General features: G+C 40.8%; 1 protein-coding gene across 5 annotated transcripts in view; it reads right to left on the reverse strand.

The window, feature by feature from the left end:
• Nucleotides 1-15731, reverse strand: part of acer1 (alkaline ceramidase 1) — a 37296-nt gene extending 21565 nt beyond the window's left edge. The window contains exons 1-4 of one of the 5 annotated variants that reach the window (XM_048559314.2): nt 15523-15731; nt 14937-15050; nt 6936-7036; nt 5516-5675 (exon numbers count right to left, since the gene is read on the reverse strand). In XM_048559314.2, coding sequence (XP_048415271.2) covers nt 5516-5635 — 120 coding nt within the window. In that variant the 5' untranslated portion in view covers nt 5636-5675; nt 6936-7036; nt 14937-15050; nt 15523-15731. Of the gene's footprint in view, nt 1-5515; nt 5947-5976; nt 6060-6168; nt 6341-6935; nt 7037-14936; nt 15051-15522 lie in introns of those variants that run through there. The other 4 variants (XM_059638549.1, XM_048559315.2, XM_048559316.2 and 1 more) reach the window with 4 other exon arrangements.
• Between the last annotated feature and the right edge of the window lie 2006 nt (nt 15732-17737).

The following is a 17737-nucleotide window of genomic DNA, read 5'->3' on the forward strand; positions in this document are numbered from 1 at the left end:
CCACCTGGCAAAAAATTAGTTTATTTGTTTTGAGTATTTGTGTAACTGCAACAATAGCTCAGTGTTGCTATTAGCTATGCTTTTAACTCAGTCATGCATCGGAAACTTCATTGTTTAATATATTCAATGGTCTAGAGGAAGTTCGGCCTTTGAAAAGATGTGAATCTAGCATTTTATATTTGAACATTTCAGATTAGCACAAATAAAATCATAGAATCAAACAATATTTATGTGTTGACAGCAAAAATTGCAGCTTCAATAACAGGAACGAGCAATAACAATGAATTATGATGGACCTGCCTTGTTCAAATCTTTAGAAGGTGGACTGAACCAACTGCAAATCCTCGAAAGTTCAGGAGTTCTGCTACAGAGTTCCTGACAGGTTCCTCCAACAGCAACAGTGAATAGCCCTTGAGGCACTGGAACTATTTGTTTCGCAGAGTTGGAGCAAGTCAGCACATTCTGAGGAATGCAAGTTCTCCTTAGACACTGACCAACCCAACTCTCTTCTTGTTACTCTGTAACCCTGGATGTGAGTTTGCTCGCTGAGCTGGAAGGTTAGTTTTCAGACGTTTCGTCACCATTCTCGGTAACATCATCAGTGACTCTCCGACGAAGCGCTGGTGTAATGTCCCGCTTTCTATTTATCTGGTTAGGTTTCCTTGGTGATGTCATTTCCTGCATTGGTGATGTCATTTCCTGTTCTCTTTCTCAGGAGATGGTAGATTGGCTCCAAGTCAATGTGTTTGTTGATGCAGTTCCGGTTGGAATGCCATGCTTCTAGGAATCCTCGTGCGTGTCTCTGTTTGGCTTGTCCTAGGATGGATGTGTTGTCCCAATCAAAGTGGTGTCCTTCCTTATCTGTATGTAAGGATACGAGTGATAGTGGGTCATGTCGTTTTGTGGCTAGTTGATGTTCATGTATCCTGGTGGCTAGCTTTCTGCCTGTTTGTCCAATGTAGTGTTTGTCACAGTTCTTGCAAGGTGTTTTGTAGATGACGTTTGTTTTGCTTGTTGTCTGTATAGGGTCTTTTAAGTTCATTAGCTGCTGTTTTAGTGTGTTGGTGGGTTTGTGGGCTACCCTAATGCCAAGGGGTCCGAGTAGTCTGGCAGTCATTTCGGAAATATCTTTGATGTAGGGGAGAGTGGTTATGGTTTCTGGGCCCGTTTGTCTGTTTGGGTTTATTGCTGAGAAATCGGCGGACTGTGTTCATTGGGTACCCATTCTTTTTGAATACGCTGTATAGGTGATTTTCTCCTGCTCTTCGTAGTTCCTCTGTGCCGCAGTGTGTGGTGGCTCGTTGGAATAATGTTCTAATGCAGCTTCGTTTGTGGGTGTTGGGATGGTTGCTCCTGTAGTTCAGTATTTGGTCCGTATGTGTTGTTTTCCTGTAGACACTGGGTTCCCCATTGACTGTTCACTCTACTGTGACATCTAGGAATGGCAGTTTGTTGTTTTTCTCCTCTTTTGTAAATGTTATGCCAGTAAGGGTATTATTGATGGTCTTGAAGGTTTCCTCTAATTTGTTTTGTTTAGTGATGACAAAGGTGTCATCCACGTAGCAGACCCAAAGTTTGGATTGGATGGTTGGCAGAGCTGTTTGTTTGAGTCTCCGCATTACAGCCTCTGCTAAGAACCCTGATATCGGAGATCCCATGGGTGTACCGTTGGTTTGTCTGTAGGTTTTGTTATTGAAAGTGAAGTGGGTGGTGAGGCATAGGTCCACTAGCTTGATGATGTTGTCCTTGCTGATGAGGTTGGTGGTGTCTGGTGTATGTGTCTTCTGTTCTTCTAATAGTGCAGTCAGTGTTTCTTTGGCCAGGTTGATGTTGATGGATGTGAACAGGGCTGTTACGTCAAAGGAGACCATTATTTCATCCTCTTCTATCTTGGTGTCTTTGGTGTTCAGGAATTCTTGGATGGAGCGAATGGAATGGTGTGAGTCTTCTACTAGGTGTTTTAGTCTTTGGTGTAGTTCCTTGGCTAATCTGTAGGTTGGTGTTCCAGGTAGCGAGACTATGGGTCTGAGGGGGGCTCCTGGCTTGTGAATTTTTGGTAGTCCGTAGAAGCGTGGTGTGTTGGATCCATCTGGTTTCATCTTTTGGAAGTCTCTCTTGTTTAATTCTCCAGCTTTTTGAACTTTTTTTCTGTAGCCCTCCAACAAACAGCTAAAGCTTACATGTGGCACAGGATGGCACCTGTGGCATCCTCACTCTGCCTGTGCCTGCTGCTACATGGATCCAGGCAAGAGACAGTGTCTTGCCAACAGACTGGGGAGATTGACGATCACTTGGTAAGGTCATGACATTAGAAGCAGGAATATTCACCACCTCAAGTCTTCCCCACCACACAAGATTGTGGCCTCAACTCGATTTCCTACCCCACCTGATGACCTTCAACTTACCTCATCAATCAAAGATCTGTCCCAAGTCAGCCACCCAGCCTTCACTGCTCTGCAGACCCAACTCTGTGGACTAACCACCCTCCAGGAACAGTACACTGAAATTCACAGCCTCCACTCCCCAGCTCTCCCCAGTTACAGACTTCCCATAAAGAGGAATATCATCATCCATCCTGTCAACCCTCTTGCTCCACATTTCCTCTGAATCAAATACACTTCTGGAGTTCCACAGGGCTCTGTCCTTGGGCCTCTACTGTTTGTAATTTTTATTAATGACTTGGATGAGGGGATTGAAGGATGGGTCAGCAAGTTTGCAGACGACACAAAGGTCGGAGGTGTCGTTGACAGTGTAGAGGGCTGTTGTAGGCGGCAGCGGGACATTGACAAGATGCAGAGATGGGCTGAGAGGTGGCAGATGGAGTTCAACCTGGATAAATGCGAGGTGATGCATTTTGAAAGGTCGAATTTGAAAGCTGAGTACAGGATTAAGGATAGGATTCTTGGCAGCGTGGAGGAACAGAGGGATCTTGGTGTGCAGATACATAGATCCCTTAAAATGGCCACCCAAGTGGACAGGGTTGTTAAGAAAGCATATGGTGTTTTGGCTTTCATTAACAGGGGGATTGAGTTTAAGAGTCGTGAGATCTTGTTGCAGCTCTATAAAACTTTGGTTAGATCGCACTTGGAATACTGCGTCCAGTTCTGGGCGCCCTATTATAGGAAAGATGTGGATGCTTTGGAGAGGGTTCAGAGGAGGTTTACCAGGATGCTGCCTGGACTGGAGGGCTTATCTTATGAAGAGAGGTTGACTGAGCTCGGTCTCTTTTCATTGGAGAAAAGGAGGAGGAGAGGGGACCTAATTGAGGTATACAAGATAATGAGAGGCATAGATAGAGTTGATAACCAGAGACTATTTCCCAGGGCAGAAATGGCTAGCACGAGGGGTCATAGTTTTAAGCTGGTTGGTGGAAAGTATGATGTCAGAGGCAGGTTCTTTACGCAGAGAGTTGTGAGAGCATGGAATGCGTTGCCAGCAGCAGTTGTGGAAGCAAGGTCATTGGGGTCATTTAAGAGACTGCTGGACATGTATATGGTCACAGAAATTTGAGGGTGCATACATGAGGATCAATGGTCGGCACAACATTGTGGGCTGAAGGGCCTGTTCTGTGCTGTACTGTTCTATGTTCTATGTTCTATTTCCAGGTAGATATACCTATCTTTGTTTGATACATATAACACTTCCAGTAATTGCCTTATTCAGAATTTCAATGATCGCAAATGAAAATAACTGGTAGCAAAGAAAAGTGTAACCTTAAGCACTGACTTTCAGAAAGGCAAATACATCATTGTGCTATGTCTATATTTTATGTGGAGCAAATTGAGTACACTGTGCATTTTAGAAAAGAGATGAGGAAATTCCTGGTAAAAATCATTTAATTGTCATAATCATTGCACTTTAAATTGTGCTGATGTATGAGTTTAAGAAAGCATTGTCAATTGACAGATCTTGACAAGGAAGGAGGATTTGGCTTGTATTTGAAGTAAAGACAACAACATGTGCACCACTCCATCTCCCTCTTCCTTTACAATACTCAAACCTACCTCATTGACCAAGTCTTTGGCTCAGAGCCAATTATTTTGCCCAAATTCATTCCAGTGAAGCATCATAAATGAAAACCGATGTTCTACGTTTAGCTTGACAATGCTGCCAAGAATGCAGTAGAAAAGCACAAGCAAAACAAAGCCTCTTGTTCATAAACTTAGTGACAAACAGGTTAATGCCACTGGACTGGACAGACTCCATCAACACGACAGAAATGTAACCTCACTGGCCACAATCTACAAAACCAAGATCGTAAGCAGAAGAGTCACTGATTCTGAAATTAGTCATTGAGGTTTCTGCCAGAAATGCAAAAGATGCTGCCATTTTGTGTACCCATCAGAAAATTTTAGTGGATTTCTATCAACATTGTTTTTTGGTTGCTTCTCTTGCCTCTGAAACTTTCCGAACAGATTGCTACTTCAGCAGACTGGTTTACTGTTATAATGTATAAAAAGACCATTCCCCAAAATAGCTGTACATATCTAAATTCTGCTGACCTCTATTTAAATTCTTTCACTTACATTTGAAGGAATCATTGCTGATCGAACTACTGTGTCCATGGCCAGACTGAAGTCTTTATCTCTATACGATTTGTGAATTGGGAGTCTGCCACTCACCAGTTGGGAGTTTCATTGGCTTTTTAACAGGTTATCAAAAAAAAAATTAGTTTAGAAATTCACAGCACTTTTTAAAAAGCCAGTACTTGAAACACCTTACAAGGCAATGGTGCAAGCGCTGGGAAATGGGATGAGGGTAGATAGATGGTAGATGACTGGAGAAGACATGATGGATTGAAAGGGGTGGGGGGGTTGGATTGAAAGGCCTCTTTCTGTGCTGTAATTCACTATGACTAGGATTCCATATAATGACAGGTCCACTAGTCTCCTTCTGAGCTTTATCATTCTGAACAGTTTAAGCATTGGTGGTTTTTTCCAACTGCTTTAGTCTTGAAAACATTCTAAAACCTTGCTTCTGTTGATGTGATTACATTCCTGGTGACTGGGGATATTCCCATCAGGGGAATGACAGAGAATGACTGCACCCCCACTATCTGGAGACCATTAGAAATATTTTTGAGAACCCCGATAGGAATTACAGATCGGGCCTTAGTTTCAACAGTGGCATAAATGAGAGATCAGCAATATTAATGAGGTATAAAATAATAGAATAAAAGCATCAAGTAGTTGAGAACTGTTCACTCTCCATGGAGAGATAAAAATTCCTTTTTATTTGCCACCTTGGTACAGAGACCAGGCAGATCACAAATGGTGAATAATAAATTTAAATTCAATGGCTAAGTATGTACTCAGCCAAAACAGATTAAATGTTCATAATTTAATGTAAACATTCCTTTAGTCAACTTATTTCAACCTATCTCTATGAAGCAGTTCAAACTGTTGCTGCCCATTCTAATTCTAGTCAGTCATACAGTTTAAAATGCCATGACATTTTTGTGCTTAAGATTGTCTGAAAAAAATTATGAAATTACACAGCAGCTGTCAGTCCTTACCGTGTTGTAAAACTCAGCAACTTTCTCTGAAAATTGAAAATTGTCTTCACACCAGTCAATCTGAGAACTCTGATATGCGAACACGTTGGCCATCCCGAGTCTGTGCTGAAAGATTTGCATGAAGTAGAACCTGTGCTCATAAATAAAATATAAAACTCATCTGGAGGGAAAAAAAGTAGAAAAACAAAATTAAAAGCATTTGTGTGGCTGGAACAAGGAGAGCGTGAAGCAAATTGTATGAATTATTTAAAGCCAGCCTTGCAGGTATCTAGAGTAATCAGAACTATTGTCATGTGATGTCAGCCACAAACCGTCCTGGGAATTTTAGCTCAAGTTCACAAACAGAAAAATAATTCCAAGTAAACAGATACAGGCGGCGATGAAATGAAACAGCTAGAGATCAGGGTGGACTGGGTGCCAGAAGGTGCCCTGCATTCCAATAAAAGCATTAATTCTCTTACCCAGTCTCTAATCTTAACAGGGCTATATGAATATCTACGCTCTTTCTAAAACAATTAAAGGTGGATGCTCTGAAACTAAGTAAACACAAAAAATTTTCATTTTCTCCCAAATGTACAACACTTGTGTCAGACATGCTGACAGCTGCTGGAATTCTGTTGTATAATAGCGAGAAACATGTGCTGAAAACTTACCAATTAGGAGAAAAAAAAAGAATCTTTAGTTCTTAAAAGGTTAAAAGTTAACTCTCACTTGTTAGCTTAAAAGGCTGTGTCCTTTGGAATTTTGGTCTTGTCAAACCTGCTTTTTCGTTCTGCTCTCTTTGTATTGTTGACAATTGGTTGAGAAACCACGCACATTCATTCAAAACAGGTGGTAAAGGTTTGAGATAAGTGCACCTTAATAACTTTTTTTATTTATGCGATGTGGGTGTCACTGGCAAAGCCAAAATTTATTGCCCAACCCAAATCATTCTTGAGAATGTAGCAATGAGTCATGTTATTGACACCTGAATTTTTTGCTCAGGTGTATAAAGGACACTGCTGATACTTAAATCATAGAAACACAGAATGGTTACAACACAGAAAGAGGCCATTTGGCCCATTGTGTTCATGTTAGTTCTCTGTAAGTGCTTCTCAGATAATCCCACTACCCTGCTTTTCACCTCTTGTTCTGCAAAATCTAACTGAGGTAACTATGAAATTCCATCTGAAAAATCATTATTGAATCTGCCTTCACCACACACTCAGGTCATTTCAGATCCTAACCAGTTACTGGGCAGAATTTTACCAGAAATTGGCTAAGCGTCAATTATGGCGAGGTCTGTGAAGGGTTTCTCACAATGAGACCTTGTGCAATTTCTCACACTATTCTCTCAAATGAGCCTCATTACCTATGCACAATGCCAATATAGTGCCAGGCTCATCCTATTTTCTCCGTTGCCAGAGTTGGAAGTACTCACCGCTGCTGGGGTCTCTGGTAATCCTGGTGCTGACACCATTGTTATGCTCAACAGGCACGAGGTCCAGTGCTGCCAGACAAGTATTTCCCTTCACAGTGCACCTAGTGGGAGAGTAACCAAAAAAGAAATGTTTCTCAGGGCACATAGGTGGCACAGCAGACACCTCATTGCAAATACAAGTGTACATTCATAAATGCATCACTGTTTAAGAGGCAAGCTACACAGGTTACCCATCCTTAGCCACATCCCACCCTAGAACCCCATATAAAGCAGTGCTACTCTTTATTCACAACCTAGTGAAGCTTGTAGCTTAGCCATGTGTTCCACTGTCCTGCATTGAAGCCAGAGTAGTTGTGTCTGTCAACAACTCTCCTCCTGCAGTAACATATGTGCTCCAACACTCTAAAGTCTCCACCGCACCACGATTTTTATGTTGTGTATCCCCCCTTTGCAATTTTATCCCTTCTAAATTCTGTCTTCAAACCCCACTATTGACTTCCCAAACTGTTGACAACGATGACAAGCTGCCTGTGTCTATGTTTAACTGCAAGGTAAGACAGAACTGTAAGCCTTTAAGGTTGGTGGTGGTGGTTGGGTGGGGACGTGGGAGTGTGGGGGGTGCGGGTGCTGTTGAGGATACTGCAAGAAGCCAAGACAAAGCAAAGCACAGATGCTGTGAGCATCCAAATAGGTGCAGGGCAAATGCTCAGACAGCAAGTGCAGAGCTGCGAGATGGGGTCCAAACCAAGAGTGCCTGTCCCTGCACACAGTGCCCTGGCAGCATCTCTACATGAAAGATGGTGGTGTGCTCCAAACTCTGCATTGAGTGCAGGTCCATGTTGTAGGTGGATTGAAGATGAGCCCTGAGGGTGTGGTAAGGTTGGTCTATGAATAGGGTCTGTGGGCAATCATTGGCCATGTTGCATGCCCTGAGACATTGAGGACTGTGTTGAAGATAGAGGTCTGGAGATGCAACTGACTTTGACTTTCATGTTGAAAATTCTCAACGTTTAGTTTCCATCCAGTGGCTGTGTGATTGCGAAACTACATGTCAATGAGACAAAATTAGGCAACAATGACATGTAATACATGCAAATAGGCTTCTCACACCACTTACTCGGAAGATTCTCATCTCGCCATTCAGTCCTTAAGCTAGAGAATGGAACTTCTTATTTTGATGTTGAGAGTCTCATTTCTGTGAATCTCACATTTTTCCAACTGACTCAGCAAAGCCCATGTTGTTCAGGAGCTATGAAGATTTTGGCCACTTTATAAAAAATGCTTTCCTCATGTCATGCCATTAATTCTTTTACCAATCATCCTAAATCTGTGCTAAGTGGTTTTTGACCTGTCCACCAATGGCAAGAGCTTCTCACTAACCTAGAGGTCCCTCACAACTTTGAATATCTCAAACAAATCTCGTTAATCTTCTCTACTCTAAAAGAAACAGACCCCACGTTGCTAATTTAACTGAAGGTTCTCAAGCCTAAAACCTTTCTTGTAAATCTTTATTCTTTTCAATGTTTTCACATTCTTCCTTAAATGTGGTGGCCAGAATTGGGCAGCGTACACTTCAGTTGAGGCCGAACCAGAGTTTCATACAGGTTTGCCTTAACTTTGTTGCAGTGCTGTATGGCTCTATTTATAGAGTCCTAGAACCTATATAGTATATGAACTGCTGCCTTAACATGCCCTTCCAACTTCAACGATTTGTGCAATATATCCCTCAGGGTGTCTGCTCTTGCATGCCTAAAGTTCTGTATCCCTCACTTTATATTGCCTTTACTTGTTCTTCCAAAACAGTTCTACTGTCTAGAAGGCACAACAGTATCTTTCAGACCTACACTGCCATATTTTTCCACATAAATTCCCCCCTGCAATTCCCTCCCCAATGGTATTGTGAGTCAACTCACAGCATGAGTTCAAGAAGGCAGCTCACCACCACCTTCTCAAGTGCAACTAGGGACAGGCAATAAACGCTGGCCAACCAGGGATGCCGACATCCCACAAATGAATAAAAAAAACTTCTACACTGTCAGTGGGTCAGAATCTTGGAACTCCCTTCCTAACAGCATCATAGATGCACCTGTATCATTTGGTTTTCTGGAGTTCCAGAAGATGATTCACCTTTCAAGTCCATGAGGGATCAGAAGCAAATGTCAGCCTTACTGGAGACAACCAGATTGCATTTATGATTAAAACCTTGATGGACTGAACTATCCTTCTTCTGTGCCCTCATGACACTGCGATAGTATTTCGAACAGCAATTAAGTTGCCTGTAGTAGTATGGAACCAGGTGTTCTTAGTGATGATGCAGAAATGTATTAAGAAATTCTCTTGAGATCAAGCAGATATCAAGATTCTAAACAGTCTGGTTTAGTGTCAGACTGTTTCCAAGAGAGGGATAGAGATGGCTATGGAATGCAATTTGTTACAGACCATGGCCTCGGTCTTCCTAATATACCTGTATTATAAATGATATACTTAGTTGGAAGATATAACTGCTCATCCAAAGCTGGATATCAGACGAGCAGTGTGACAGCTCAGAAATAGTGGAGGATTGGATAACAGTAGTGATGAGTTGAACTGTATGAAGTCTGTGTAAATGTGGAAACTAACCTTGTGAAAGCAGGTCTGCAGACAGAGCTGAAGCGCACCCAATTTACTTATCCTGGACCTGATGGGAAATAGCTACAGAGATAGTGGTAATGTTCTTGAAATGCTTAGATTCTGGAAAAGTCCCAGAGGGTTGGAAAACTGCTAATGCAACAGCTTTATTTAAAAAGGGAAGGAGACATAAAAAAAACACGAGAACTATCTGTTATTGGGAACATATCAGGGTCCTATATAAAGGATACAATAACGGAGCATTTAGAAGCATATTATACTCAAAAGGGTTTATAAGGAAATTGTGCATGAAAAATTTACTAGAATTCTTTGAAGTGATGCCAAGCAGGATAGATAAAGAGGAAGCAGTGGATGCAATATATTTGGATTTTCATAAAGCATTTGATAAAGTACCGCATACTAAAAGACTGTTTAATAAAATTAAAGCCCATTGTGTTGGAGATAGAATATTAGCCTGGATATTGAATTGGCTAACTAGTAGAAGACAGAGAGTTGGGGTAAGGGTGGCATTTTCACGATAGCAAACTGTAACCAGAGCTGGGGGCTCTGATTATTTTCAATGAATATTAATGATTTGGGTGAGGAAAGTGAGTACACTACAGCCAGGTTTGTAGATGATTCAAACATAGGTGGGAAGACAAATGCTATGGATGACACAAAGAAACTGCAGAAGATATAAACAGGTGAAGCAAGAGGGCAAAACCTTGGCAGATGCAATATAATGTGGGAAAACATGAAGCAATGTAGTTTGACAGTAAGAATAGAGGAGCTGAATATCATGTAAATGGAGAAGAACTGTAGGAAGCTACTGAAGTGTGTTTTGGAAGTCTGAAAGAATCTCAAAGAGCTAGCATCCAAGTTCGGCAGGTAATAGGGAAGGCAAATGGAATATTGGCCTTTATTTCAAAGGGAATGGAGTACAAAATTAGGGATGCTTTGCTAAAAGTATACAAGGCACAAGTCAGGCCTAGATGGAATACTGTGAATAGTTTTGAGCCTCTTATCTAAGGAAAGATAGGGGGGCATTGGAGGCAATCAAAAGCAGGTTCTCTTGGCTGATACCACATATGGAAGGACTTCTTATGATGAAAGGTTGAGTAAGTTAAGTCTATACTTGTTGGAATTTAGAAACATTAAAGGCAATTTTATTGAAACGTACAAGATTCTTAGAGGATTTGGCAAGGTAGATGCAGAAAAGTTGAATCCCCTTGAGGGAAAGTCTACTTCCAGAGGGCATAATCTCACAATAAAGGGTCACATATTCAAGACAAAGATTCAGAGAATTCATTTCTCAGAGGTATTGAATCTGTGGAATTCTTTCCTGCAGAAGCTGGGTCATTAAATATATCAAGACAGATTTTTTTTATTAGTAAGGTTTATGGTGAAAAGGCAGGGACGTGGAATTGAGGTTGACCAGATCAACCATAATCTCATTGAATAGTAGAGCTGTTGGGCTGAAAGGCCTACTACTGCATCTACATTTTATATTCTCATTTCCCACGTTGTTCTGCATTACACATGGTGCATCGGGTATAATTTTTAAATTGCAACCCATTACTTTAAGTGATTCTCCCACTGGAAGGTCGGGGTGTCACAAATGAAATACTGGGTTGACTTTTCCAGTGTTGAGTTTAAATTGTTTTGTTGTGTGAAATTCATGTTGACTGAATAACCATGGTTCGCAGTGACTTTTTCTCACAATCTTCCACCAACCACTTTGACTGGAATCAAATGGACCCTTTAACTGGGTCCCTTTAACTTTCAGACATGGCCATTTTGCTGAAGCAATGTGTTTGTGGTGCTGCAGGTGTGACAGTGACATTGCACAGTCCCACATCCCCATCACTGTTTAGTGCTACCAAACATGTCAAGCTACCTGCCTCACCCTTTGTGCTCAAAAGATTAAGTGAAACTCAGATAGGCAGACTCCAAATAAGCACAAAGTGAGTCAGTACTAGGAAATGAGGCTAGGCACCATAAGATGCATCTTACTTAAAGATAATAAGATGCATAGATGTTCCTGTGAGCAAACTGAAAGCAGAAACATTTAAAGTTAAGCTTGATGGTTCAAGTAAAGTTTTGCTGAGATCCAAAATCAAGTCGTGAAGGGCTGACGCAGTACAAGACTTGGGCTGAGAGATGGTAATTTGAAACTGGTTGTTTCCTGATGTCAACTTGTATACAAAAGATGGAGGATGATGTTTATAGTTCATGCTGTGACAGTGTAGTGAGGTAACCACGCTGACTTTCACATCATGAATTTGCACTGTCTAGTTTCTCACAGGAGGAGATTTGGAAGTGGCATAGAAATGAGAAGGTTGGACAAATAATAGGATGCAAATGCACAAAAGTAAAGTAGTCAACCACTTAATAATGACAACTTCAGAATGAATTGCACTAACAACAAAAGCGTAAAATTGGGAACATTTTTCTCAATGTTAATTTCCAAGTTTCATCATGTTTTCCCAACTTATCTTCACTGTTCACATTGCTTCAGGGTAGGGACAGTTTCAGCCTTAGTAATTGATATTTTAGTTATTCATTTTGAAATGCATCCTGAATGACAGAAGTACTTGCATTTCTGGTTCTTAGACAGCAATGTGCATCCAAAAAGAGAACTCAAAAATAAGACCCTTTAACTGTAAGGTACAAATTTTAAAAGAATTGCACCATCACTGAAGTTTCAACGTAAATCTCTATATGTGGACATTCAGCTGGAAATTAGTGCAGCATAAGAGGGGTGCAACAGATTCTGATCATCTGCAAGATGGGAGGAATTGGGTGGGAAAATCAAGACAAGAGTTAACTTTAAGATTACAGATTCCAAACACACCTACTTCAGACTCCTATTTATTGACTTCAGCTCCACCCTCAACACCAACTCTAACAAAACTTATCTCCAAACTCCGAGACCTACAACTCTGCTCCTCCTTTTTCAGCTGGATCCTTGATGTCCGAAGCTGCAAACCACAATCAGTAAGGATAAGCAATAACACCGCCTCCAAATAATCCTCAACACTGGTGCACCACAAGGCTGCATCCTCAATCCCTTACTATGCTCCTTGACTGTGTGGCCAACTTCAGATGAGAGAAATAGGTTAACTCATTACAAATAGTCAAATCAAATAGTTATAGATAGGAGTTTAAATGAATTACTGCAGCAGGGGAGGGTTCAACTTCAGGCAAATTTCAAAAATCAAGAAATGCGACAGCAGAGGAGCAGGGTAGTGAAGACATGAATGAAAATCAAACTGTGACAAGTAGAAATATAAGCAGAAAAGTGTGGCAGAAATTAGAACCAGAATAAGTAATAATGACAAGAAATTACAGCATAAGGCTCTTTATCTGAATGCACAGAGCATTTGAAACAAGATGAGTTGATGGCACAAATAGAAATAAATGAATATTACTTGACAATTATTATACATGGTTGCAGGGTGACAAATTAGAAACTCAATATTCAAGGTGTTCAAAATTGCAGAAAAGACGAGAGAGACTAGAGGTGGGGTTGCTTTGTTAAGCAAAATATCATTAGTGTGGCACAGCGCAGTGATGTAGGTGCAATGGCTTGTGGCGTGAAACTGAGTGGAAATAAGAACAAGAGTTGTTTTTAGGCCCCTAAGAATTGCCTCAGAATGTGTCAGAAAATAACAGAGGCATTGAAGAAGGGTGATTTTATTTATCATATAAAGTGGACAAACCAGATGGGCAGGGGTAACATGGAAGACATATTTTAGGATCTGTTTCCTAGAGCAGCATTTGCTATTTTAGATCTAACAATGCGTAATGATGTTGATGATCAAGAGGTCTCGTAGTTAAGGACTCTCTAAAAGCTATTTGTCATAACATGGTAAAATTTTAAATTCAGTTTGAGGGAGAAATTCCGGTCTCAAACCAGTAGGAACAGCTGTCTAAAACAGGCTAGGCAAATAAACTAAGGGAAAAATATGTAGATGAACAGTGACAAGTATTTCATAATGCTCAACATAATTTATCCTGATTAAAAAAAACCATTGAGAAGGATGAATATGTGATTAACAAAGCAAGTCAAGACAAATAGCCAAAGAAAAAGGAAAGGTATCCAAACTGGTAGGTTGGAGGATTGAGAATTTCTCAGGAGTCTGTGTGCATTTCCGTCAGATGTGCTGGTTTTGTTCTGCAGTCTGAAATGTGCGTTGGGTGGATTGGCCATGCTGAATTGCTCCTTAGTGTCCAGGGCGTGCAGACTAGGTGATTGGCCATGGTAAGTTACAGGGATCTGGGCATGATGGTCTTCGGAGTGTTGGCACAGACTCAGTGGGCTGATTGGCTTTCTTTCTGCACTGTAACGATCTGATGAATTTATTAAGAACCAGCAGCAAGACACTCACCAGCTAATAAACAGGAAGAAAATTGATTACGAAAGTAAATTGGCAAGTAGAAAAACAAATAGCAAGACTTCAACAGGTATATGGAATCTGAAAATGTGTGCGGTCACTTAGGGGATGGAAAATGGTAGACAATTTAAAATCAATATTTTGCATCAGTCTTCACGATGGAGTACACTACAGATGTACAAAAGATATCAGAGAAGCAAGGTTCTAACGGGAAGAAACAAAAAGCAGACGATTTTTAAAATGGAGACTCTGAAAAGTGCAGAGAGATCTGGGTGCTGTTGTGCCTGTAAAACAAGGAGTTAGCGCGCAGATACAGAAAATAATTAAGACAGCAAATGGAATTTTGGCCTTTATTGTGTTGGGTTTGGGGTTCAAACATTGGGATGTCTTGTTACAAATATACAGGCTGTACCAGGTGTACTGTGTACAGTTTTGGTTCCCAATTTGAGAGGATTTACTGGCACTGGAAGTGGTTCAAATGAGATTTGCTAGGCTGCTTCCTGGAATGACAGGATTGATTTTACAACAACACCTAAGCAGATCAGGCAGTTAATAATTCGAGTTTAGAATAATAAGGGGTTATCTTATTGAAATGTACAAGATTCTGAGCTGCTTGACTGGGTAGATGTTGAGATGTTTTTGCGAGTAGGGCAATCTGGAACTAGGGGACTTCTATATCAAAGTGAGATGTGAAGGAATTTCTTCTCCCAGAGGGTAGCAAATGACTGGAATTCTTGACTTGAGAGTTGAGTTTAGATCACTGCTAATATTTTAAAAAGAAAGTAGTTGAATTTTTCAACAATTAAAAGTCTGAGGGCCACAAGGAGCTGAAGCCTCGAGTAGATCAACCATGATCGTACTGAATAGTGGGGCAGACGTGAGGGACTGAATGACCTACTCTTACTTATGTTCTTTTGGCTTTACTGGCTTTAAGCAACTCTGGAAGCCATAAAGAACTTCAATAAAATTTTAGATAAAGCTAATGGAAGTTAATTACCAATTCTCTTGAAGGTGATAGATGGTCTTTTAAAATGGCTTTGGTTGAGTGGGGTTAAGAATCCTTCCTGCTTTTGAACAAATTTTCAGCTGCAAGGCAAGGAAAGGGCATAACCTGGAAAGGTGAGGCAAAAGAAGAGGTCAATAGAGGTCAAATCAGTTACATAATGACTCTCACCATAATCATTTTTGTATACTTCTGGCACATACATGTCCTATGATCTATCGTGGTATGGGCTACGCCAGAATATTCATGCTACAAATGCCACTTCAGAACCATAGGTTCTCCAATGATAGGTATCAGAGAACTAATGTCATTGTCTCCTACTTCATATTATTGAAAGGATATACAGGCATCGTCTGGAAATGCAGAACAAAATGGGGCTCTTTTCTCTAAACCTGGATGGATATAAGGTTATGTAAAGATTCGACAGAGTAAACTTAAATGAAATATTCAGACTCATTGTACAGTGCAAAACTAGAGGTTGCATATTTGCTTTCTGCTGTGCAGTCATGCTGCAAACTGAAGGTCTCCATAGAGAACACACAAGTCATAAGTTACCTGGTGCTCCAGCCAAACAACTTACCAAGACACTCCAAACAAAAAACAATACAGGGAACACAGCTCATAATACAAGACAATCAGGAAGCCAGGATTATATGAAGTAGGGCGGAGTGAAACAAAATCACATATCACTGGAAAAACGCATGAGGCCTGGAAGCATCTGTGGACAGAAAGCAGAGTTTTGGATCCTGTGACCCTCCTCCAGAATGGTTCTGAATAATCATAATTTAATCAACAATTTCTCGTTTTGTCAGCTAGACCAATTAATTCCAACACATGGGTCTGAATGCTAACTACAAAGAATTTACAAACATGTAGGCCACTGGGTCCAGTTGGTCTATGTTTATCTCTCACTCAAGCTTTCACTGATTCTACTTCATCTGATCCAATCAGCATCTGTCATATGCCATCTTCTATCCACTTTACAGCCTTCTGACCTTAATATTGAGTTCAATGACTTCAGATATTAACCACTGTTGCCATTTGTCTTGGGTAACAGATAGGAATGACGACAGGATAAAGCAGCCATGGACGTATAGGACGTACCCAAGGTTTGGTTTCCCCTATTGCACTGTTTGAAGGCTGGCCTGAACTTATTGCAATCTACCTAACTTTCTCCCAACACGAAAGCAGCTTCGTTGGACTCCTTTACATCAGTGAGACCAAACACAGACTGGGTGGCCAGCTTGCAGAACATCTCTGCTGCCCGTAGGAACGAATTTGACCTCCCAGTTGCTTGCCATTTCAATAAAACTTGTTCTCTGTCCTGCGCTGGTTGCAATTTTATAACGGTACACAACACAAGCTTGAGGTACACCTCATTTTCTGCAATGTTCAGGCTGCAAGTCTCAATATTGAACTCCATACCTTCAGAAATGGACTGCATTGTCAGTTCCTATTTTTCTTATTCTCTCCACACACCCACCCCTTAGATAAGCTTGTCTCATTTGTTTTGCTCTTAGCAAACAGGACCCATTCTCTTCCTTTTGCACTTTAATTTACATAGCAACTTTTGCTCTGGACCTCTACACCATCTGCCCATTTGTTGCTTCTCCACCTCTCAAAAGTATCAAAAGAAAATTTCTAACACCTTTCAGTTCTGAAGAATACCTGAATCAAAATGTTCTCTTTCCACATATTGTTTTGCCATCACAATGTTTGTTACCTCACATTTATACAGTCATTGAAACATTCAGCATTTGTAATAATGGATTATTTGGCCTTTGCCAGTCAACTGCTAAGGCACCAAATAAAAAAATTTAACCATCTCCTCATGTTGAACACTAAAAGTTACATTACTTGTGTGAAAATTCAGATAATCATGGCCCAACCACTCCAGCAGAACCTACTGACCACAAGCTTCTTTTTGCAGTTCGGAGAACAGAACGTTCATACCCCAGATTATTCACTGTAATTCTGACTACTTTGTATACAAGGTGAAGTGATCAAAACTCAAGAACAATTCAGGTCTCCCTGCTATAGGAAAGATGTCGTGAAGCTTGAAAGGGTTCAGAAAAGATTGGCAAGGTGTTGCCAAGGTTGAAGAGTTTCAGCTATAGGGAGAGGTTGAATAAAATGGGGCTTTCACTGAAGCAAAGGCTGACTGGCTGACCTTCTAGAACTTCATAAAATCACCTGGGGCATGGATGGGGTGAATAGCCAAGGTCTTTTCCCCCAGGGTAGGGGAGTCCAGAACCAGATGGCACAGGTTTGCAGTGAGACAGGAAAAATTTAAAAGGGAACCAAGAGGCAGCTTTTTCACACAGAGCGTGGTGTGTATATGGAATCAGCTGCCAGAAGAAGTGGTGGAGGTTAGTACAACATACATGTGAAAGATATCTGGATGGGTACATGACTAGGAAGTGATCAGAGGGATATGGGACAAATGCTGGCAAATGGGGCTAGATTAATTTAGGATAGCTGGTGAGCATGGATGAGTTGGACTGAAGAGTCTATTTCCAAACTGTACAGCTCTATGACCGTATAATTAGACACCCCAATGATATATACAATACATGCATCATCATTGTCACTGATGAAGATGTTTACACAATTATAAATATTTACTTTGAGGTCCAAATTTTAACCACACTGGCTCCCTAAAAATGAGAAAGTTGTAGTAATTCTTAGTTTACTCAGGGACGACTTGGAAGTCACAATTGCTGAGGGTGGGGAACAAGGTTTATGATCTCAGATGCAACTTGAAATAGCGCAACTAACCTGTTGCTAGAAGTAAA

This window comes from Stegostoma tigrinum, chromosome 30 (assembly GCF_030684315.1).
Source record: "Stegostoma tigrinum isolate sSteTig4 chromosome 30, sSteTig4.hap1, whole genome shotgun sequence".
Taxonomy (NCBI): Eukaryota; Metazoa; Chordata; class Chondrichthyes; order Orectolobiformes; family Stegostomatidae; genus Stegostoma; species Stegostoma tigrinum.